Source organism: Onychostoma macrolepis, chromosome 14, assembly GCF_012432095.1.
Source record: "Onychostoma macrolepis isolate SWU-2019 chromosome 14, ASM1243209v1, whole genome shotgun sequence".
Classification (NCBI taxonomy): Eukaryota; Metazoa; Chordata; class Actinopteri; order Cypriniformes; family Cyprinidae; genus Onychostoma; species Onychostoma macrolepis.
Genome location: NC_081168.1, coordinates 13,625,080 through 13,649,763, shown reverse-complemented (window position 1 = coordinate 13,649,763; position 24,684 = coordinate 13,625,080). Strand labels below are relative to the sequence as shown.

Here is a 24,684-nt window from a genome sequence, read left to right as displayed (position 1 = left end):
TCAGTGTTGCAACTTGCAACAGTTTGTGGCTTTGTTTGAAATAATTTTCATTGTTGGAGCCACTGTATCTAAAATGTAAGTTACTCAACATTAACTTCTTGTTTATAATAACAATGTCGCACAGGTGTTCTGTATCTCAGTTACTCAAATAACTAAACGGCTGCTAGTTGTAACATGGCATTTTCAAATTAGTAATAACTAGGGCTTGAGATTTACTTTTTTGCTCACCAGCCACTGTGGCTAGTGGTTTCCCAAAATGCCACTCAAAATTTTCACTGGCCTCAATTTGGTTGATAGGAAATTACATTTTATATGATTAAAGTTGACTTATGCATACTAAAATTGACTTTTTGCAGGTTTCCAGGTCATTTTTTACCTAGGTAAAGGGCTGTTTTTTCCCCAACCTTATTAAATATACGCATTATCTTTCATATCAAATTCTTACATTTTTGTGTTTTAAATCAGTTATTTAATATACAAATATGACATGTTGAGAGGAAAATGCAATCAAAGGCCACTTTTACATATGAAAGTAAACCACTTGTAGGTGGAAGTGTGTGATTGTCATAATGAGTGAGTCATTGAGTCATTCAGATGGCTGGTTCATTCAAAAATGAAGCAAGTGCCTGTCTGTGTCCGAAATTGAATACTCTCTTGGGTAGGTACTTTTCTGAATAAGTAATTACTTCCTGACCACAAAAAGAGTATGTTCAAGGCTATATATTATGAATGTGTGTAGTATGATTGTACACTGCAAAAAAATAAATAAATAAAAAGTTGAGCCAACTTAAAATTTTAAGGCAACCGCAGCTTCAGCAGATTTTTGAGTTTTCTCAACTTGTTGTTTTAAGTTTATACAACAAAACGTTGAGACCATTCAGAAATCTCCTACAAAAATATGTTGAGAACTCAAAAATCTGCTGAAGCTAGTTGCCTTAAAATTTTAAGTTGGCTCAACTTGGACATACTACATTCACCATGTTGTCATTGTCTAGTGACCTACCACCATCAGTTGCGTCACATCATTGCAATTCATAAATCTTCTCCCGTGGCCTCATGGGATAGTGTCCATTGAATGCACACTTCAGAATCACGTCAGAAGTAGTAGGTCATCCAGGTATTTTTTTTTTGCCTACTCTTTTATTACTATGAATACGTACATACTTCTTTTGTTACATATTGTTTTTCTATATAGTATATAGTAGGGAGTGTGCAATTTTGGATGTTGCTCCTGTCTTTATGAATGGGATTTGAATCATTGAAGCAATTTATTCAAAAACGCTGAATCATTCAGTAATGAAGCATCACTGTGTATCACTCAGAGATGTTCTCCTGTGATCTTTGTTTGGAACTATTTTCGTTAACCAAACTGAGCAAAAAACGGTCAACATAAGTCACTTAATATTTACTACTCATTTGATCTCTTGCATAAAATCTGTGTCACATTTGCAATGAACCTGCAAAAGTGGCTAGTGGGAGTGACTGTGTTACATGCCACTGCTAAAATCCACCTGCATTTGGCGGGTGTTAATGTCAGCATATTTTGATGTAGCAACTGCAGACCATGAATCAATGATGTAAGGCACACAAAAGTGTTTTTTGGGAGGCTGTTTGGTTGTTCCTTACTTGTTCACATACTTGTTTGTCTTTTTTTAACAGCATCTTCTTGGTTGAGCTGTCCTAAAAAAGCCTGTTGAATAGCAGTTTAATTTAAGAATTATTAGAATATATTCCTTTGTATAATTTATAGATTTATATAGTGGAATCTATAGCTTTGACCAGAATTCTGTTATTCTGATTTTTCTGTCATTATCCATCTAAAATGTGAAAATGCTTATATTTACATAGACTATTTCAAGAATCTGATCAGGGATAAGTGTGCACTAGTGTAGGCTACTTGCTTTAATCTCAATACCTCATTGGTTTCTATGAGTATGGACTGTGCTCAGATTTGCATGACACTCCTCCAGAAATCCTTACATACACAAACACAGCAGTCAGCTCAGACAAAGTGTGAGCACAGCGGTTTGAGAAATGTTCTTGCATCCCTGTTCTCTCGTGTGGTCAGATATTTCCTGTTTCTCACTAACGTTCCTGCTGGTGGAAAGAAGCTGACTGCTTCCTCCCAAGAAAATGTTCGGGTTCCCGTGGCACAGCGCCTGGCTGTTATAAGCAGCGCAGTTTGACATTTGTCTGTTTTTTTGACGTTTGTTCTGATCTGGCAGATGATTGCTGCTGCAGAGCATATACTTGAAGTTGAAGTGAAACAAACCGTATCCATTCTAATAAATATAGTTCTGCTTTACGCACTCTACCGGTCGTAGAGTTCGATGAAAGACAGAATTGTGTATCCAACTGTCATAGCAGGTACCAGCTGTTTAGAGTGGCACATGTATCAAAGGCCTGAATTGTGTTCTTTAAAGAGGTCAGATACGGTAAAACGTGGTATATTTGCAGCCACAGGAACATCGGGAAAAGGGTTTATTTTTCTCTCCTCTCAGATATTTAAATCAGTTCCAGACTCTGGGGTTGTAAGCAGGAGATGCTGGCCCTCATGCCCCATTTACCTCAATGATCTACCTTTTAAAGTAGAAATAGCTTTGATAAGAACAGGCTTCAGTTATGCAGTTCTCCCTTCAGCTGGTCTCTCAGCAGGTGTCAGGATCTCTGGGTTTATTAGACAGATAATGCAGCTCTGCAGGCGGGCCCTGCTTATCAAACAAATGATAATGGAGCAGCTCTGTTGGAGCCATGCTGTGTCTGTGATCTGTCTCTGCAGGACAACAGTAATGTAGGCTTCAGTCTCTGGCTGCTTTGGCCAAGTTACAGAGAAGCCAAATGCAATGGAAAAGCATAGGCTGCTTCATATACTTTACTTTGAATGATTAGTTGGCCTGTGCTTTAGTTTAGTACAGAATACTAATGGCTGTAAGTCACAAAGTTCTACACATCCTTATGTGTTTGTTTATTAAATATTTAGTTAATTAACTATAAACTACAAATATAAATAAAGGCCCATTCACACCAAGGACTATAGCTATAATGATAAAGTTATAATTCAAATTCTGTGAGAATTAGGGGTGTAACGATTCATCGATATGGATCGATACATCGATACGATGTCTGACGATACGATGTATCGATGTCACGCGTAAAATATCGATATCTGTAGTATAAATAGGCACCTATATTTTGGCACTGTCCACATTTTCACATAATGTCCATCTATGCATTACCGCCAACGCGCGTGTTCTCGTTCAAACTCACGTATCAGGACTCAATAAAAGGACTGCCCGAAGGCACAAGGCGAGCATAAAAGACGCTCGGGATTGTTTGTGGAACAGTCGAGCGCTATGTGAGAATTTTTCTGCGCACACATCTGAAGCGTGCGCACGCACACATATGGAGTCAATTTAATGCCACATATGTATGCAAAAGAATAGAAAAAAGAATTGTTGCAAAAGTAAAAGTTTTGCAAAAGAAAAATAAAGTATTGAGCAAAAAATAAATTAAAAAAAATTGTTTTGCAAACAAAAATAAAGATCGCAAAATAAAAATAAAATATTGAGAGAAAAAAATAAGCTTTGCAAACAGAAATAAAGAATTGCAAAAATTAAGATATAATTCATTGCAAAAATCAATGACAGCTGTAAAAGAAGCTTATGCTTATACTTAAGCTGTAAACAATCAACTTTACATACCTGGAATCCACCCGCAGGCCTCCACTTTGCCATGCATGACTTTCGAACCTGTTGCGATCTGTGTCTCCAGCTAATGAAGTAAAGTGAAATGAAGTGCCATGAAGTGAAACGCACAGAAAAGTGAAGCGCAAAGGGAAAACGGTATCACGAGCTTACGCTTGACTGAAACGTTTATTTCTGTTTGCGAAACTTATTTTTTTCTCTCAATACTTTATTTTTATTTTGCGATCTTTACTTTTGTTTGCAAAACTTTATTTTCTTTTGCAAAACTTTATTCTTTTGCATATATATATATATATATATATATATATATATATATGGCATTAAATTGACTCCATACACACAGACAGCCGCATCTACACCGCGCGAATACTAAACTGAGCTCTCTTCTGATTTTTTGTGCATGGATGAATCAATACAGACAAAATTGCATCAAAATGCGCGTTTTGGCGAATATCCAAGTAAATACAGTCGGTTAGGCATATGTCTTAACGTAAACAGTTGAGAAAGTAGATGGTTGTTTAAAATAGGTAGGCCTATATAATATCATAATATCGAAATGTCGATCGATATACTCCTGTAACAAATCGATTCGTAATCGTGTCGTAGAATTGTTTGAGGTATCAGCAAATATCGTATCGCTGGGTATGAGAATCGATATCGTATCGTATCATGACGAACCATCCGATTTACACCCCTAGTGAGAATAGGAATGTTCACTCTACCTTCATGTTGTTCCAAACCTGCGTCACTATATTCTTTCAAATTTTAGCAGAATATGAATGATGAGCTCTGAAGAAATTACAACAAGCACCATAAAACTAGTCAATGTAACTTGTGTGCTTTATTCCAAGTTTTCTGAAGCCATAACATATTTGTGAGGAAGATACCTCATTTAAATTTAAAGAGACCAAATTAAAATCTTGTAAACCAAACATCATTCTAATATCATACTTATGAGACTTGTAACCAGTCTTAGTCTGACAAACATAAACATGTGCATATGCAAATTGCATAAATAAGGCCAGCTGTCCTTGTTGTTTCAATTGGGTCTGCTTAAAAAATGTACTGTAAATGGCTATAAAAGACATAGAATATAGTCTCCTAATACTTTTATTATTGTTATTATTTATTAATTAATTCTTATTTATTTATTTATTGTCTTTTCTAAAGAGCTTGATAGTCTCTGGTTACAATTCACTTTTATTGTGTTAAAAAGAGCAGTGTTTTTTTTTTATTTACAGAACTTTAATGTTGGTTAAAATCACTTTAAATCAGTCCTGCAATCTATGCAAATTCAGTGGGGAGCAGTGATTAAACATTTAAAATAGTAAGCTATGCAAACATGTTTTGATATAATTTATTACTAATTGTGTTTGATTTAACCATCAGGGGCCTTTTGGGGCCCTGGAGGTGTTTTGACATGTCCTGACATTTGTGGTTATTTCAGTTACATTTTAATAATAACGTCTTGATGCATCTCTGTAAAGTAGCTCATCTTTGGTGTAGTTCTTTTATAAGGCCTTCTTATAGATTCTCTATAGAATATTTATTCAAATAACTTTACTTGCATATTACTATAAGCACATTTATGCAGTTTCATGAGCTACACTTAGGATTGAGTTGTACATGTTCCTGTGTTAGACAATTATGTACTTGGCACAGAGTTGAAAATGCCTAAGGATACAAACAGCTGTAACCAGAGCTGCTCTTATCTGCCTGTCTGTCTGTGTGCGCTGGAGATGGAGTTATCGTCTGCCTGTCTGTCTGTCTGAAAGAGCTGCAAACTGTATCAGTTAAATGTGGCACACTTGTGAAGAAAACTGTAAAAAAAAATATGTATCTGGAAATGGCAATATTTAGCTCTTTTGAGAAGAACATTATGTTACATGTGTGTTTGCCTGTATGTGTACATGTGTTTCCAATTTGGCCCAGTTTTAGAGATAATTAAGATGTTGATTGAGGTTATTTCACTATTAACACATTTTTTGTCTTGCCACAGGAAGTGAGCATTGTTTAGTGTACCTATGTGGCAGCTGAGTTTTCAAAAAAGTATTATTTGGCAAATACCTCTGTCTGCGTGTGTGTACGTGCGCACACATGCACATGTGCGTGTGTTCCTTGGCATTGTAAATGCTGAGCAAGTTAACCAGCACATTTCAATCGGGAAATAGTGCAGTTGTTAAATTTGAACATGATGTTCATAACATCAGGTCCTGCAGTGAGTCCAAACACACACGCACACACTAGAACATTAATGTCAGGACAGCATGAACCCAGTCTGGCAAAAACTGATGCTGTATTTTACCCCATATTTTTTAATCGCAGATGAAAACCAGAACCATTAGCCCATTATTCTCCTCTGAAGTCTGAGGGCTTTTCTTTGTAGTTCATGATCTATGTTAAACGTGTACTCACATCACAAAAGCCGTCGGTTTTGTGGGTGAAAAGTCAGTTTACGTAAACAAAGCAGCTAATGAGCTGCATTTGTCGGTGCTGTATTGCGTCGATGCGGCTCTTTGAGTGTCAGTATTTATGGAGGAGGTTATTAAAACACAAAGGAAGCGCGCCAAGCCTTTGAACATTTTTTTTATAATCTGAGCTTAGTTAAAAAGTTTCAGCGCTTGAATAGTTCTGGGAGTTCAACTGTGTTTCATCCCCTTCTTGTCTATGTACCTGTGACATACCGAGCTGGAGTGTTTGCACAGGTGGGAGAGGGCAACTCGTTTTGAATGAGAGATTGAGAGCTGCCATCCCACCTTTGTTCTCCCCATTCCCGTGGACTGAGCTTGTCGGAGCAGTGTCCTCGTGCAAGACCAGGCCAATGCGTTCGTCATGTGCAATTTGCTGTGTATGGGCGGTTCACTGTTTCGATACAGGAGGCTTCTTGGGAATTTCTTTATCCCCTGTTTAAAAGAAGGATTAGCTTGTGTTTTACAGGATTACAGGTGTCCAACACAACAAGGATCAACCTCAGCTGCGAGAGATGCACTTCACTGTCGCAAAGCGAATCCAAGATCCCATGTTGTGAGCTCTAGCATTCCTGGAATTTAAAACTTGGACAGAAGGGCCTCTTTTCCTAGCTGTTTTTAATGTCCTCTCACACTTATTGCTAACTCGGGTGCACTTTTCCTAGGTTCATTGCAATAGATCAAAGGTCAGGATGGGAAAAGCACCGAGAGCAGGAATATAAACAAAGATCAGTGGCCTCGAGTTTGTTTCAGCATCTATAGATGCTGAAACAATAATGAAAGAATAAAAGAGAAGATAAAAGGAAATGGGTGAACCTTTCGTGTTCTTAGTGTAACATAGGGTCAGATGTGATTAATAACCTGAGCTCGGCAAATGCGTTGTGTGCAGTCTTGTCTTTTCGCGAACAGCTGTGTCTGCTCTGGCACGCGATTCTATCAGTGTCATTGCAACAGCAGTAGCTGACGCTGCAAGGCATAACTTAATATGTAAACACTCATGAGAAAGAAAGAAAGGAGAGAAAGCAATAGAGAAAAAAAAGAAGCTGCAAAAAGAGAGCCAAATCAGGATTAGAGGCCTTGCGTGTGATGGCTGTCGGCCGGGATTTTTGACACAAAGGCCGAGCTTAATAAGCAGGTGCTCATTACGGTGCTGGAGACCAGGTTACTCAACATTACCCCCGAAACCCTGCAGAGCTGTGTGGGTCTATTTACGAGGGCGGGTTTGGCGCACTGCAGTGCCCTTCCCTGTGGTCCAAATTGCTGGTGGTCCATATGAGGAGGAAACAAATAGGGAATGCTGTCCTACACAGAAGTAATTGGAGATGATGTCCTGCATTTGGTTTCTGAGGTTGTTGGATCGCAACATCACTTTGGGGAGTCTGAAGTACTGAATAATAAAGCAGATAACCATCATAATTTCAGCCAGTGTGAGCAAGATAAATCATGCTGTATAATTACAGCCCACAATGAAACACAAGTCATGCTTGAATAGGGCCTTTTCTACTGAATATACAGTAGCAATCTATGGTTTGAAACCATTGGCAATAATCTAACATCTCCTCCTTGTAGATCATTGATGACAGACAGGAACACTTTAGGTGCATTTACAGTCATGGATGCTACTTCTCTTCTCCAGTTCTCAAAATATCTCTGTCAGGGTGAGGGTTTGGCGAACTTGATGAGGCAGGACAGTCTTGAACCAGATTCCCCAGCTGGCAGTTTAAATGTCAGGGGTTCATCTGAGATCCTTGGCATCAGCCCCTTTCTAGCAAATGGACTTAACAGGGTTATTATCGTGAGCTCAAGTAAAGCTATCGTAAAGTTAACTAAACTAAACCAGCCCTATTATTATATTATAAAAGCAATAAATAAAATGTACAGTAAAATAAATGAATTAACTGCATGAAATATTAAGCAGCACAACTGTTTTCAACATTATTAAAGCAAAAAAGCATGCAAATCAGCATATTAGAGTGATTTCTGAAAGATCATGTGACACTGATTACTGGAGTACTGATGCTGAAAATTCAGCTTTGCATCAAAAGTATAAATTACAAAATGTACTTTAAAAAATACAAAACCGTTATTGTAAATTGGAATATTTCACAGTTTCTACTGCATTTTTGATTAAATAGATGTAGCATTGGTGAGCATAAGAGCCTTTTAAAAACATTTAAGAAATCTTACTAACCCCAAGGTTTTGAATGGTGATTCACATTTCAAGTTTGAACGTAGCAATAAAATAAGAACAGAATTTGCAAATGCAAAACTAACAACCTCTTGGTGCTTAATTTGGTAAAATGTACAGGAGGTCATCAGAATTAAGACAAAGTGAGACCAGGCGGCCTGGGCTTCGCTGTGTTTAATTTAATTAATGGATCAGTGGATGACAGGCAGCTGCTCTGTGTCCTCTTCAGGACACAAAGAGCAGCCCATAACCCACAAGGAAGTCTGTGTGGAATCGCACACATGATGTCAGACTTCTGCAGTGCCTTATTGAGTTAGCTTGGCTCCAGAGGCAGCAGTTGGTCGAGGTACAAAGTCTGGCTCAAGATCTGATTACACTCGGTAGAGAGACAGCTGTGAGCAGTGGTGATGACAGAACCACAGCTCTGCGTTCACATTACCAGAACTAAAAGGGAGAGGTGTAAGTGAACCTGTTTACCTAGCAATCCTGTGTAGGAGGCTCTGTGCAAACATCATCAGGCCTCAATCTCTGCCCATTATCTCTCTTGCTGATAAAAGAGTCACATTCCATTGCCAAGACCAGTGCTGCAGTGTTTGGTCTATCTGTATCTATCACTGATCACATGCTGAGTCCTATAGCAGCTCTCCTCCCCTTTTGTAGGAGATTCACCGTAAGAGAAGATAAAGCTGCTGTGTAGATCACGTGAGAGTGGTTGATCAAACTCTAGATGACCTGGCAGAAGCTTGACTGCCAGTGCTGTTTGTATTGTTAATAGAGGAAAAGAGTGTTGTGTCAGAACATCCACGTGCATTTTTTAATGATGTACACAATGTACTAAAAACTAGTAGGGCCTATTAGTTGTTTCTTTTTAGATTATTTTGTAGCACTTTACAATAAGGTTTAAAAATGAAAATTGTCATCACAAATTCATTCTAATGTTGTTGCAAACCTTTATTATATAATATCTTGTGTTTAACCCACACACACAAAAAAAATATATTTTTGAGACTTTGTCCATACAATGAAAGTCAATGATGACAGAATATGATACTTCTTTTTTTTACATTTGATTAATATTATCTTATTAATAAAATGTGAAAAACAGTATAATTTAAAAGTAAAAAAAAAAAGAGTGAAAAAACAGTAACTTGTATTATTCGTTCAGAAAATATTAACTTATTTATACTTGAACTTGAAATTTCAAAAATATATTAGTACTGTATGTGTACACTACTTTTTCATTTCTTTTAAAGAAATTAATACTTTTATTCATCAAGGGCACAACAAACTGATCAAAAGTGAAGGTAAAGACTTTTACATTGTTACAAAACGTTTCCATTTTAAATATATTCTGTTCATCAAAGAATCCTTACAAGCAAAAACAAAACAAAAACAAATCATGGTTTTCACAAAAATATCAAGCAGCATGACTGTTTTCAACAATGGTAACGATAAGAAATGTTTCTTGAGTTCCAAATCAGTATATTAAAATGATTCTGAAACTGAAAACTTAAAAAAAAACTGCATTTAAACGGCCAAAAAAAGGCTGTTATTCTGAATTGAGCAAAATAGATATCATGTAACATTAACCTTGATTAATAAATGCAGTAAAAGTATTATTGATTGTTAGTTCATCATGCCTAATTCATTAACTAATGCTAAAAAATTGAACAGTCAGAATGTGTATTTACTAGGAATCAACCCCATGACCTTAATGTTAGTAGCACCAAGTTAAGCAACAGGAACTAAAATGCTATTACATGTTTTATTCAGTTCCTGCTAAACATTTTTAATATGCGGTCATAGGCTATGTTGAGCAGATTTGTTACAGCAGCGGGTAATTTACAGCTGAAATAATCCCCGGGATCGCTAACAGAAATGTGCAGTGCGGTCTCTTGCTCTCATAATGGGCCGGACTGTTTGGATGTTGTGTACATGTATCCTTTGACAGCAGCAGTTAGTTAATTGGCTGCCATGCCTGGACTGCTCATCCAAGTCTTCAGTGTTACTCCTGCACCTTCTTCTCTTACACACTGCCTTCTCTTTCTGTCTTTCTCTCTCTGTCTTGGCCTTTGATGGTCATGTCACTTCCTCTATTCTAATCATTTATCCATGCAGCATGCTGTCAAGCTCCGTTTGAAGCTCTCCTTGTGACACCAGTGATGTTCAACTAAAGCTGTGGAGACTGCCCAGGCTTCAAAGTACTTCCACTGCGGTCTGTAAGGCCTGTTCATAAATCCTTTGAGAAATCAAAAAACCATATCAAGATGTCTGAGACAAAATGGGCCAGTGAAGGAGTGCATGCTTGGTAATCCATATAGTTTGGTCTTCTTTTTGACATGGAGACAGTGGAGATTTAACTGGTTGTGTCTAGTCCAGTTTCTAGACTAATTTCTAGACAGAAATTAGTGATTTAGGTCAATGTAGTTATTTATTGTGCAGTCAGGGTGGCAATAAATGTGTATGAATTTTAATGGAGCATCAGTCCATTGATCTTGTCTTCAGTGTTGTCTTGAATGTGGTGAGGGTGTTTCCTGGGAGGTCTGTTAAAAACGCATTGCATGCGACGCCTGCACATGGACGCAAGATGATGTCTCTCTTTCTCATTGTTGCTGTCTTTGTCTTGTTCTCATTTTCTTTGCCTAGAGGCTCAAAATTCATAATTGTTACCAATAGTGTGACATGCACATTAGTACTAAGCTAAATCTGTAAGCGTGAAAAAAGGTCCATGAAGTGTGTATATATATATATATATATATATATATATATATATATATATACAGTATCTCACAGAAGTGAGTACACCCCTCACATTTTTGTAAATATTTTATTATATCTTTTCATGTGACAACACTGAAGAAATGACACTTTGCTACGATGTAAAGTAGTGAGTGTACAGCTTGTATAACAGTGTAAATTTGCTGTCCCCTCAAAATAACTCAACACACAGCCATTAATGTCTAAACCGCTGGCCACAAAAGTGAGTACACCCCTAAGTGAAAATGTCCAAATTGGGCCCAATTAGACATTTTCTCTCCCCGGTGTTATGTGACTCATTAGTGTTACAAGGTCTCAGGTGTGAATGGGGAGCAGGTGTGTTAAATTTGGTGTTATCGCTCCCACTCTCTCATACTGGTCACTGGAAGTTCACCATGGCACCTCATGGCAAAGAACTCTCTGAGGATCTGAAAAAAAGAATTGTTGCTCTACATAAAGATAGCGTAGGCTATAAGAAGATTGCCAAGACCCTGAAACTGAGCTGCAGCACGGTGGCCAAGACCATACAGTGGTTTAACAGGACAGGTTCCACTCAGAACAGGCCTCGCCATGGTCGACCAAAGAAGTTGAGTGCACGTGCTCAGCGTCATATCCAGAGGTTGTGTTTGGGAAATAGACGTATGAGTGCTGCCAGCATTGCTGCAGAGGTTGAAGGGGTGGGGGGTCAGCCTGTCAGTGCTCAGACCATACGCCGCACACTGCATCAAATTGGTCTGCATGGCTGTCGTCCCAGAAGGAAGCCTCTTCTAAAGATGATGCACAAGAACGCCCGCAAACAGTTTGCTGAAGACAAGCAGACTAAGGATATGGATTACTGGAACCATGTTCTGTGGTCTGATGAGACTAAGATAAACTTGTTTGATTCAGATGGTGTCAAGCGTGTGGGGTGGCAACCAGGTGAGGAGTACAAAGACAAGTGTGTCTTGCCTACAGTCAAGCATGGTGGTGGGAGTGTCATGATCTGGGGCTGCACGAGTGCTGCCGGCACTGGGGAGCTACAGCTCATTGAGGGAACCATGAATGCCAACATGTACTGTGACATACTGAAGCAGAGCATGATCCCCTCCCATCGGAGACTGGGCTGCAGGGCAGTATTCCAACATGATAACGATCCCCAAACACACCTCCAAGATGACCACTGCCTTGCTAAAGAAGCTGAGGGTAAAGGTGATGGACTGGCCAAGCATGTCTCCAGACCTAAACCCTATTGACCAATTGACCTATTGACGGGGCATCCTCAAACGGAAGGTGGAGGAGGGCAAGGTCTCTGACATCCACCAGCTCTGTGATGTCATCATGGAGGAGTGGAAGAGGACTCCAGTGGCAACCTGTGAAGCTCTGGTGAACTCCATGCCCAAGAGGTTTAAGGCAGTGCTGGAAAATATTGACACTTTGGGCCCAATTTGTACATTTTCACTTAGGGGTGTACTCACTTTTGTGGCCAGCGGTTTAGACATTAATGACTGTGTGTTGAGTTATTTTGAGGGGACAGCAAATTTACAGTGTTATACAAGCTGTACACTCACTACTTTACATTGTAGCAAAGTGTCATTTCTTCAGTGTTGTCACATGAAAAGATATAATAAAATATTTACAAAAACATGAGGGGTGTACTCACTTCTGTGAGATACTGTATGTATATATATATATCAAATTTATTTATAAATTCACTATTTAAATTTTTTTTGACATTCTCAGATTCTCAGATTAATGTTTAAATTATTACATTCTGATGCCGAAAAACTGATGCCAAAATGAAGAAGCAGAATACACTACTATTCAAAGTGTTTCTGAAGTCTCTTATTTCACCTATTCTACATTTAATTAAAATACCGTAAATATTGTAATACTGTGAAATATTAATACAATTTACAGTAGTTGTTTTCTACTTTAATGTATTTTATTTTATTCATTTTTTTGCCTGTGATGGTAAAGCTGAATTTTTTAGCAGTAATTAATTCAGTCTTCAGTGTCACATGATCACTCAGAAGTCATTCTAACACGCTTGAGATTTGCTGCTTAAAAACGTTTCTTGTTATTATCAGTGTTGAAAACAGTTGTTTTGCTTAATTTTTTTTTTTTTTTTGTGGAAACCAAAATACACTTTTCAGGATTTGTGAAGGTTCAAAAGAACAGCATTTATTTGAAATATAAATATTATGTAAGATTATGAATGTCTTTATGAATTTAGTTCATCCTTTCTGCATAAAAGTATTCATTTATGTACAAAAAAAAATTGCACTGCCCCCAAACATTTGAATGGTAGTTTATCTTGGAAGGCAATGGATATATGACAGTATGGGTGGGCAAAATGGTTGACTAGTTGATCCAACAAAATCAATTACTGATTACTTATTAATATTATTTGTAACTGTGGTGCCAGAAAGGGCATGAATTTAGAGATTATTCTCCAAATCAACCAACCCTTAACTTAACCTCAAATACTTAATATTCTTCCTAAAAAGACAAAGACAAATAATCTCTCAGCACACAGTGTGGTTATTTTCACCTTGTGTAGGAGATTTATTTTGCCACCCTGTCTGCCATCAGCTTCAGACATGTTTTTTTTCTGTATGGGGCGTGTGTGGCCTCAGTCATCTTTTGTCTTTTCCACTGTTATGGGCAATATTTGTCTGTCAGCACGAATGACGCCTCTCTCCGCCTCACATCAAAGCGTTTCGGACAGCTTAGACACGGCTCTGTGACAAATAGTTAGCAAGCATGATGGAAGGAAGCAATTTTAAATGACAGTCCCAGGCTTTCTCTGAGTCACATCTTTCTTCTAATGCATTCTTTATCATGTGCGTGATGTATGCTGGGTGTGAAGCGTGGCCTGTGGACAGAAAGGGAATGAGCTATTTCAGCTTCTGCTCTGTGGTATCCACCAGGTTGTTTTAATATCCTTAAGCAAACATTCAAAAGTTACCCTCTTCTTTTCTATTCATTCAGCCACCAGGTTCGTCAGATCTATCTCACATGGTTCATGCAATCCATCTCCGCTCTGCTGGTGAAAAGATCCATTGTTTGTTCAAGGAGCCCACCGATTACGTTACATCTTCATTATAAACACACAACTGTTTTCCTTTCCAAAGCCTCACAAATGTTTATTAAGCCACCAAAAGCTTTATACGCTTACATTTGTAAATTAAATGCATGATTAATCTAACATAGACTTCTCTCCAGCTGTGATGTTCATTTCCACCTTTTTTCTGCTCTATTTCCAGAGAGGAATTTTTCTGCCATTCTCGGCCCTTCTCAGTCTAACATTCTGGAATTTACTGTAATTTAATTCCAGCAGCAAAACAACCTTTTCTTTTCCCTCCCGCGTGTTCTCGTGGCACTTTCCTGGATGGCAACCAGCAGCTTCAGGTGAAAACACTTCACTCCAGCAGAGAGACTTGAAGGGAAGTAGGAAAAAAAGAACAAAAAAGTACATTTAGGGCCAGTGTCATTTTTCAATTTATAATCTTGGTGGTTCTCACAGCAGCTGCTAGAGCAGCAACAGGATGTGACAGTACCAGGCATGAATGAGAGGTGCCGTCCAACGTACACACACGCCAGTGCAAAGGAAATGGAAAGCAAGTGCTCATGGGAGTCTTTGCGAGCTGCAAGAAGGGGATGAAAAGGACCTTGTGCATGCAAGGACAGAAATTCCCCATAAGATTCTTGTGCCTAGCTTTCCCCCTCATAATATTTCTTTGTGGGGCCAGATGTATTAGGAGCTGGAGAAAAAAAAAATAATGTCAGAAATTTTGTGCCCATAACATTTTTGGCAGTGTTGTATTTGTGCTTATTGTGCCATAACACTGGCAAAGGAACATTTAACATTCTAGGACGCATGAATCTTCACATACTGTACCTTTCCCTCAGCATGAGTATGCCAGGAATAAATAGAGGAAAACTTTACCTGCTGGTCCAGGAACATTACATAGTATATATAGCAAATACTATATATATGAAACAAATAGGTAATACGTTCACAAAAATAATAATAATAATCATAATTTTTAATTTTATTTTTCAATTAAATTATTAAAATAGTTTCTTCTTATTATTATTGTTATTATTGCATTAAAGCAAATGCACCACAGAGATACAAATATTTTATTAAGAACAATTATTTCAAAACATTAAAAATTGTCATTATTAATAAAATGAAAGTAATATTTATATAACTTGTTTATTTAAAAAAATTGTCATTATTAATAAAATGAAATTATTATTTAAGTTGTTTATTAAATGTATATTATTATTATTTTCGTAATTTATTTTTATTTGAATTAAAGCAAAATGCACTAAATATAAAAGTGTGTGCATATATATATATATATACTGAATATTTATTGTATATATACATAAATATATATATACTATATTAAGTATTAAATTATCTTCATGAAGAAATAAAATATAAAGAAAACAGTATTTCTAATTTTAAAGGGGCCATTAACTTCCTTTGTTTTTTATTTTGCACTGTTCTCTGAGGTCCACTTATAAAATTCTATCAAGATTTTTACATCCAAAAAATTTTGAAGTAACTGGCTATTTTCTGTTCTGTTTTTGACCCCCCTCATCAGAACGCTCTGTTTGAATTGGCGTGGTGGATAGTAGACTCGGAAGTAAACGCCCACTGCTTTGATTGGCTAATAGTTGTGTATGTTTGACAGCCTACATTCCTCATAGATGGACTGTGATTTAGGTCCAAAATGCATAAATAACTCAATGCCTTCAATATAAGCTGTTTTTAGACTAACGACAAATTTTGGATTCTGAAACTTACAGGATATTTTTATACAAATTTACAATGACCTCTTACATGTCAAAAGATCAAGGGAACTTTGCTATCTCAGTTCATGACCCCTTTAATGTGCACTTTTGTAATACGCTCACATGTTAGGTATGTGGTTATTATTTATGTAAATACACATGCTATGCTGTTACTTAAGACAATGTTTTTTGCTCCAGGTCCTCCATGGGTGAGTCGTCAGGTAGAGGACAGACAGACAGCAAAACTGGGCCGCACGGTTCGACTTCCATGCCCGGTGGAGGGTGACCCCCCTCCGCTGGTCCTGTGGGTGAAGGATGGGCGGAACGTGAATCCAGGCTGGAGCCGCTACAAGGTTCTGAAGCAGAGTCTGAAGATCAAAGAAGTGGAACTGGAGGATGCCGGCGTGTACATCTGCCGCGTCACCAATGGATTTGGCAGCCTCGCCCTCAACTTCACACTCATTGTAATTGGTAAAGACTGTCTCCCACACCATACACCACAACCCTTTATATCCCAGTTCTTTATACTTTTGCTCACCCAGAGAATTTGTAGGCCACATCAGTCATCCAGGCTTAATCAAAACCTGCACCGTTGCACACGCAACAGTTTGAGGTAGTGTTTTAGGGGGTTAGTGACCTAGCTAGACATATGGCATCTCAAAACAGCAGAGCTGAAGTATGAGCTTTCAACTGCAATCTGAAAAGAGCAGGGCAACTTTCAGATGCCCTCTCAAAAGGCTAATTGTGGCTCAGAAAAGCAGTTGGGTTGATGTAAAGCTGCTCCCAAATCATATTTGACAAAACTGACATGACTGGCAAGGTACTTTAAAGCAAGCATGGTTTCATGAACGTAACATTAACTCCAAAAGCACAAGAGAGCATTGTGCTGATGGAAATTTATGACTTGTTTGCATTTGTTGGAGCATATGGCACTGATGCCGTATTGCATTATCAAATCTAGAGAACAAAGAATGGCTTCATGTCGTCCATCACACAATACCTGCAGTTGTTTATGTAGGCCGTAATTTAATACCAAGTTTGTACTTTTATCCGGGTAGTGGAGACTTTTTTCCCACTAGAATTTAACAGGCAAGGAAATTAATACACACCTACCTGGATGTATGGATGGAAGGAGAAAGAAAATGAGGTGTAGAGGCACGTAGCTATTGTGAGGCAATGGGAGGTTTGTGTTGGACTCTTGCAGCTCGGAGCGTGTGGTTCTCCTGATGGCTGCTGAGGGACTGTGGGGCAGTTGTTTCCAGCCAAAACGTCCTATACAGGGAGAGGAGACAGAGACGACCTGCCGCCTTCTGCCATAAATCTGAACTGGTCCAGTGAAGTTGAGAGGCCTTGAGGACCCAGAAGCCTTTGGCTCTTCCTGTGTAGCTTGCCACATTTGGGGAGGCAGTCGAGGCAACTAGTGTGCGGATGCAAATTATGATTATTCTGCTGAGCGAGGCAGCTGCTTAATTGGCTGAGCCAGTGTTTTCTGGGCTCCCTCCCCTTGATGTCTTTGCTCTGGGCCTCCTGTATGGGGAGTGATGGCGGCCTGCTGTTTTCCTGTTTCGTCCCCGAGAGCTTTGTGGAGCTTAGAGTTATGGTGCATTGGACTGGTTCACTCCCTTTGGAATATAGTTGCAGAGTTTACTGAAGTCATTAACTGCAATGACCAACAGCCCCCGAACAAAAGGCCCATTAGACCCTCTTGTTGCAATGTTTGAGTGTTTAAAGCTGTGATATTTGCTGAAGGGAATGACACTATTAGTTAATCGGAGAAGGGTTAAGAGGCGGCATTGTTTTTCAATAAAGATTAGTGGACCCTGCAGCTAAAGAGTTAAAGGGGTAGTTTACCCAAAAACTCACCCTTTTGTTGTTCCAAACCTGTATGACTTTCTTTTAATTTACAAACATTAGACTACATACTTTATGGACACTGTCCATACTTTATGGACACTGTCCATACTGTATGGACAAAGCTGAGACATTTTTTATTTTTCAAAGTGTCATCTTTTACATTCCACAGCAGATGAAAAAAAAATCATAAAGTTTTGGAATAACACAAAGGTCAGTTAAAATAATTCATTTTTAATTAAAATTTGAATCTCTTTAACTAGGTGTCTTTCAAACAAAATTGGTTTATTTTACCTTCTCTAATTCGACATTTCCGTCATTAAGTAGTGAAACATTTTAGAAGAACATCTTATAAGTTCTTTCATATTTCATCATTCCCAGCATTTTTGTTCTATGATGATGATTATTTATTTATTTATTTTATTCTTTTTTTCTTTTCTTTTTTTTGCTATTTATTGAGCCCTTGTGTGCTGTTTTCAGTGACATGAAAATTAATGAATCGCTTAAATTAATGAGCAGATTTTTCTGAAAATCTGAAAAATAATATGCATTTAAATGTCTGTGTGAATGAAACACTGATAAGTGAAAAGTAATAATAAAATTGTTTATGAAGGGTTTTTGGCAACAAGCAAAAGCACAGCAGATTACAAAATTACCCCTAACAGGTGTTTGTTTGGTTTTTTTTTTCTTTTCTTTTTTTTTGAAATCCTCCTTTACCCAGCTACTTAATATAATTTAATGTACACCAAAAGCACAGCAGGGAAACTCCAGCCAGGACTGACTGTATCAGGAGAGAGGAATTTGGTGACATTCAATAGCACCTGTTTTCATCAGTGCAGCTCTAATCTGCAGCAGGATTTGCACTCACGACAAGCATGGGCAGAACCGTGCCCTCATATTTTAATGTGCGTGCAATCTATACCTCACTTATTTCCTCATGAAAGTGTAATTTTAGCTTTTAGTTGATATTCTGCCCCTATCAAACTAGGCAGCTGATGGCTTGGTGTAATCAGTTGGCAATAAACCTAAGATGAGGTAACAGCTATAATTTAAGCCTTCAGTTTTTCCTGACCACAGTCACCGAAAAGTCTTTGTGCTTTTCACATGCGTAAATAGAAACACATTTTTTTTTTTTTTTTTTTGAAATCATGTCTGCAATTGTACATGAGAACAACAACTTGAGATATAAATATAGACAGAGATTAGTGCAGCTTTACAGCTTTAAGGCATTTTAATAGGATCGTTAACTTACTCTCCAATGTTGCTCACATATTCAGTGCTTTTTTTGCAATCTGGCACAGGGAACTCTGGGAATTTGGGTTTGTAAGAATGGCATATTGGACTTTAAAGGTCACAGTGAAGGTGTTGTTTACTAGAAGGTGTTAGAAGAAATGCTTCCATCTCACGCTGACCATTTACTGATGTGTTACTGAGTCAAATCAGTCTCTATGTCATAAACCGCTGTACTTGAAAATGTCCCACAGCACCTGGGCCTCTCCCTCTCTCCCCCGTGGTGGTCCCAGACCCTGCACCCCTGCTGTTTCTAAAGAGCTCCACACACTGCCAGCATTGTTTTCTCACAGATCTGCTTTGCAGGAGTCCAGGGCGAGGGATCTTACGCTTTCCTCCGCAACATAATTGTCTATATTGTTTAAATTTACGTTGGATGTATGAATCTGTGAGTGGAGTAGAAGATCTCGAGTTTATCTCCAAAAGTAACAGACTCTGCTCACAATTGCATTGTTGTAGAGTCTTGGTTCCCGGGCATTGGCTCCCTCTTGTCTGCGTTTCTCACCTATCGTATAGGAGGCCGTACTGTGTACGGACACAGCAGAGGGAGACTGTGGCTTCTACTCAGACGGTGGTTTGGGCTGCCTGTTTTATGAGGGGACTGGTGGAGAGCTTCCAGCAGTGGCCTTTTGTTCTTTGTTTGCAGGCCACGGGTTACATGTGTTGCAGTTTAGCCAGCGTCCTCCTCACCTAAATGGATAATTGTATCAAAATTACACTCATAAGCCAACCCAAGGCTGCAGAGGGACGCGGTAGGTGGGATAAGGGAGGGGTGGCACGTTTGGGACAGCATGGATATGCCTTTCAGTCTTTGGGTCATGCCACCTTGGCCAGGATTGGCTTCAGTGGGAATCACAGCACTGACGTTCATTCATTCGAGATGATTTCTTCATAACCTTTCCCGCTGCTGAACTCTTACACAAGCTCTTTTCCATTCCAGTAGACGTGCGTTTACTCATTTGCCATGGCTGGTCTGAATGAAGAACAGCCTCACTGCTGCAGTATTTATGTTTAGTCTGATTTACGCCTATTTTCTACGACAGCTCCTCTTTTGGGAAATGCTTCTCTCCTATTTAAACAGTCAAAGGGGGAAGAAACACGAACTGGGTCAATTAATAAAACAGGCACTTTTTGCAGTTGATTGCAGTTGATAAGTTGCTTACATTATTTTGATTGATTAATTAATTATATACAAATAATTTAATAATTTAATTAATTCAATTAATGCCAATAAAGTGCGCGCATCCGTAATAAAAAAGTGCCTCACACGGCTTCGGGGGGTGAATAAAAGTCTCCTGTAGCGAATCGATGCATTTTTGTAAGAAAAATATCCATATTTAAAATCTCACTTCTGCTGACTGTCATATGTGCAAAAATACAGGAGCAAAGGAAGCAAAGTTTCCTTACTTTAGCAAAGGAAAACCAGTCTCCTCTTGGCTTATATAGAAATCTTCCTACATTAAATCCTCATTTTGTACTTACATGCGCATGCGCAACGTTTATGTCCTACGTCATCTGCCATAATGGCTTGCATGCATGACAGTCAGCAAAAGTGAGAAAAAAGTATTTGTAACATTACAAAAACACATCGTATAAGGTTAAAGTATAAAGAGAGATTTTAGCCAAACACTAGCTTTTATTTTCATGTATTTTCTTTTCATTGTGAATATTTTTTAATATGCAGGGTGAAGTCTTTTTTACACAGATGTATATGAGAGACACAAATGGCACACGTTTTCTAGAATGACTATTAGTATTTTAAGAAAAGACTAGAATAATACAGTAGAATTTATTTGTATGATGTCAAACGTATCATAAGAACCAACCGAAATGATTTTAAAGCCCTACTTTGATCATGCGTCTCTCTAACACTGATGTAATTCGTAATTCTGATTACTTGTAATGTGACACGGAGCTTCACAACTTGGGCTCTCAAGAGCGTGTTTGTTTTATTTCTTTCATTGTAGGGAAATAAGCTCAGGCAAGTTCAAAGAACAAACACATATGGACACAAATGAATTCATGCTTGTGAGTAGCTGAAGAAAAGACATGGTTGAAAAAAGGGAAAGATGAAAGGATGCTTGATGGAATTGAAACCAGTCTGGACTCACATGAAATTAAGCTGAACAGAGAGACATACAGAGTTTGAAATGGCACATAAGAGTGAGTTCAGGCGGAGAAGTGAGAAGCATAACTGAGAAACAACAGTCTTTAGCAGCACAAGGACATAAAATAACAGATGATGAGGGAATGAAGATGAAAACAGTTTCTGATGATTTAATGTTAATATAATTGTAGTTTTATATAATAATATTGATTGTATTTCATCATTCCTTTATTTAGATACTTTGTTTTTTAGATTATCAGTTCAAACTTATAATGGAGTCCAAAGTATAAAATCTAAGGTTAATAATTTTTTTCTTTTTTTTTAAAGAAAAATTTCTTATTCATTTTATATCATAATGTTTAAGATTCTGCTCTATTTCTTGGTCACTAGAATGACTAGCTGTCATTAAATAAAAAGGGGGAAATATGAAAAATTAAATTCTGAAACTCAAATTGTATGCACTACCAAAATCTGGGGTCGGTAAGATTTAGTTTTTGAAAGAAAGTCTCTTATTCTCACCCAGGCTGCATTTATCTGATCAAAAATGCAATAAAAGCAGTAATAATGTAAAATACTATTACAATTTAAAATAAGTGTTCTCTGTATTATTATATATTTTTAAATTCCTATAATGACAAAGCTGCCATTACTCCAGCCTTCAGTGTCAAATGATCTTCTAATATCATTCTAATATGCTGATTTGGTGCTCAACTAACATTTCTTATTTTCACTGTGCTGTTTAATATTTTTGTTGATATTTATACAAAGTTCAAAAGAACAGCATTTTTTACAATAGAAATCTTTTGTAAAATTATAATGTCTTTACTGTCATTTTGATTTTTGAAATAAAAGAGTATTCGTTTCTTTCTTTCAAAAAAAAAAAAAAAATCTAACTGGCCCCAAACTTTGAACAGTAGTGTATAATTTGCATTTAAAAAATATTAAAATAGAACATTGAAATAAAGGCTCTCAGACGTTTAGACCCCATTTTATGTCAAATTATAGCATCCAGTAAATGCACTAAATATTTTGACTCCAGTATTTTATGATGCATCTCATGCCCACCCTGCCTTTCCTTCTATGTGCAGTTTAAACCAGAACCTAATCACATCATGCCTGTGGTTTCATGGTGTACAACTGAGCCTTCTTTGAGCTGCAGGGGGAGCAAAGGTTTTAATTAAACTAAAAGGATGCAAATTACCCACCTTCATCAGAGCCACATTAAAGGGCCTTTCATCCACCTCATTAGAGGGGCCAGAGGCTGGGCCGGGCCCTCTGCAGGATGCTCCGGGCCCACTCCACTCACAACAGAGAAGAAAAGAACACGGGCACATTAGGTTTGGCCAATTTCCTCCCGGGTCTCCATACGACTGTTGCTGCAAACCACTTATGGCCCTATAAAAGATACAAGGAGACTTCTAATTACCCTTTCTCCTCTGCTTCTCTCTGTCTTTCCCTGCTGTGAATCAACCAACAGTCTCTAATTTGCCTCTTCAGTCTGCGCATAGAGATATGCCAAATATACAAACTGAAATGAGGTGTATGTGTAAAGCTAACCAAAATGGAGGTACCAGATCATATGCTGAAATGCATGAAAGCTTACCTACATTTTACCCATCTGATTTGATCAGATTTTTTTTTTTTTTTTTTTTTATTGGCAAGAATAAGCACTTGCTTTTATAACAGCTCAGTCTATTCTTTTATATTTCCCTCTCATCTCTCTCCAGTATTTTTGAATACATTTGAATACATGAAAACACATAACCGTGCTTCTTTCAAGAAAGATTAGAGCTCTGTAATGTTTTCATCAAGAACAAAATGATTGGAAGAGCTCAAAAGAACTGGAAAGCATTCAAAAGTGCAACATGTTGCCGATCAGTTCATACCTTTTCCATCCTTATGGAACTTTGTGAGTACTATAATCCCACTATAGTAAACAGCATTGGCAGAGTTTTCCTTTGATTTACAGGAACAGACATGGTTTTAGTTAGTGATAGGCTATAACCTTAAAAACACAGCATCACTCTCAGCCAAACGACTCAGTAAGTTTCTCCACGATCTTCAATCTTCATTACGTCTTTGATTGAAACATTTTTTTTCCTTTGATGTTTATTTTATTTAGATGTCGCTGAAAATCAGTAGAAAAGTTTCAGCCTGCTTTCTATTGCATGTTTGTTTTGCTTTGATTATTTTCCAAGCATGTGGAGCGCTCCATGACCGATCTACAGGAATGTATGTTTGCTCACACAGGTATGAATGGAGAATGAACCTTTTTGAAGGTGCAGCTTTCAACTTCGTCCCGGTTGGAAAAAATAAAATGTGAGCCTTATTAACACTCAGTCCACATGAAGATCATTTGTAAGCTGAGCTGTGGGGCTGCCTGTGGACGTCTCTGGACCAAACCCTCTTTTCAGTGTATCTCTATGGGGCTGCAGAGGAAAAGGAGCCCCCTGTCCTTCAAAACTTCAGAGCTCCTTTTCTGCTATTTTCCTGTCCTAATGGTGCAAAAAAACATCACTGAGAGTAGGTGAACTGTGAATCGATTCCATGAGAAGCATGCATAGTTATACCCATAAAGCCATACAGCTCCAGAATGCCCTGTCTGGAAGAACCTGTCTTTTTGGACACCTGTTTAGAGAGCTCACCCTTCACAGACCAGAGAACAGGGAGTCTGGGGTCGGGCTCTCAGTAAGACTACTTTAGCCCACATAAAGCTCCGCTGATTCCACTCTACTGCTGCTGAATAGAGCGGCAACGGCTTAATTTTGCTTCTACACCCCAGGGCCAAAGGTAACAATGGACTGAAGGCTGGTGAATACACTTCTGCTTGCTTTGGCCTGGTTGTCTGTGTTAAACATGCAAGCCCTGTGCTCAGCATATGAGGCTTAGCAGGGACAAAGGTGCAGTGCTTTACTCCAAAGCAGCTATACACACAGCCTCAGGACAGCAAAAACTATAGAAAGAGACACATAGAGTTTGAAGACTTTCCTAGCTGAAGAGCCATTACCAAACTTCCATTGTCCTGTTCAGTAATGTGGACATGCACTATGATTCAAAATCAGTAAGATTTTATTTTATTTTATTTTATTTTTTAGACATAATGAAACATATGACAATAAAATGAACAAAAAAAAATAATATGAAAGAATTAAAAATGATAATAAAACAAAACTATTTCCTTACATTAAAAGATTTTTAGGACCATGAAAATCAGTTGAGGTGAGGTTTTTCCAACAAAGTATTTTTATATATTTTATGCACTTAAAAGAATAATAGTTTTTTTTGTTTGTTTGTTTGTTTGTTTGTTTTAACCATTTATTGATACAATTTTATTTTACATTTTACAATAACACTAAACAATGCATATGATATCCAAATATTGATACCAATCATAAGGTGCGTTTACATGGAGCATTGTAATCGGTTTAAAAGTCCAATCCGAATGAAAATGCTCCATATAAACACCTCAATCGGAATAAAAATGCCCAAACCGAATGAAATTGTAATCGGTTTGAGAGGGGTGGGATAAAC

At 37.9% G+C, this 24,684-nt stretch overlaps 1 protein-coding gene across 1 annotated transcript in view; it reads left to right on the top strand.

Annotated features, from left to right (window-relative positions):
* The window catches only part of fgfrl1b (fibroblast growth factor receptor like 1b), a 38,658-nt gene that overhangs the window by 7,570 nt on the left and 6,404 nt on the right, over window positions 1-24,684 (top strand). Inside the window, exon 3 of the mRNA XM_058797062.1 lies at window positions 16,104-16,376. Within this exon, the coding sequence (XP_058653045.1) occupies window positions 16,104-16,376 (273 nt within the window). The remainder of the gene's footprint in view (window positions 1-16,103; window positions 16,377-24,684) is intronic.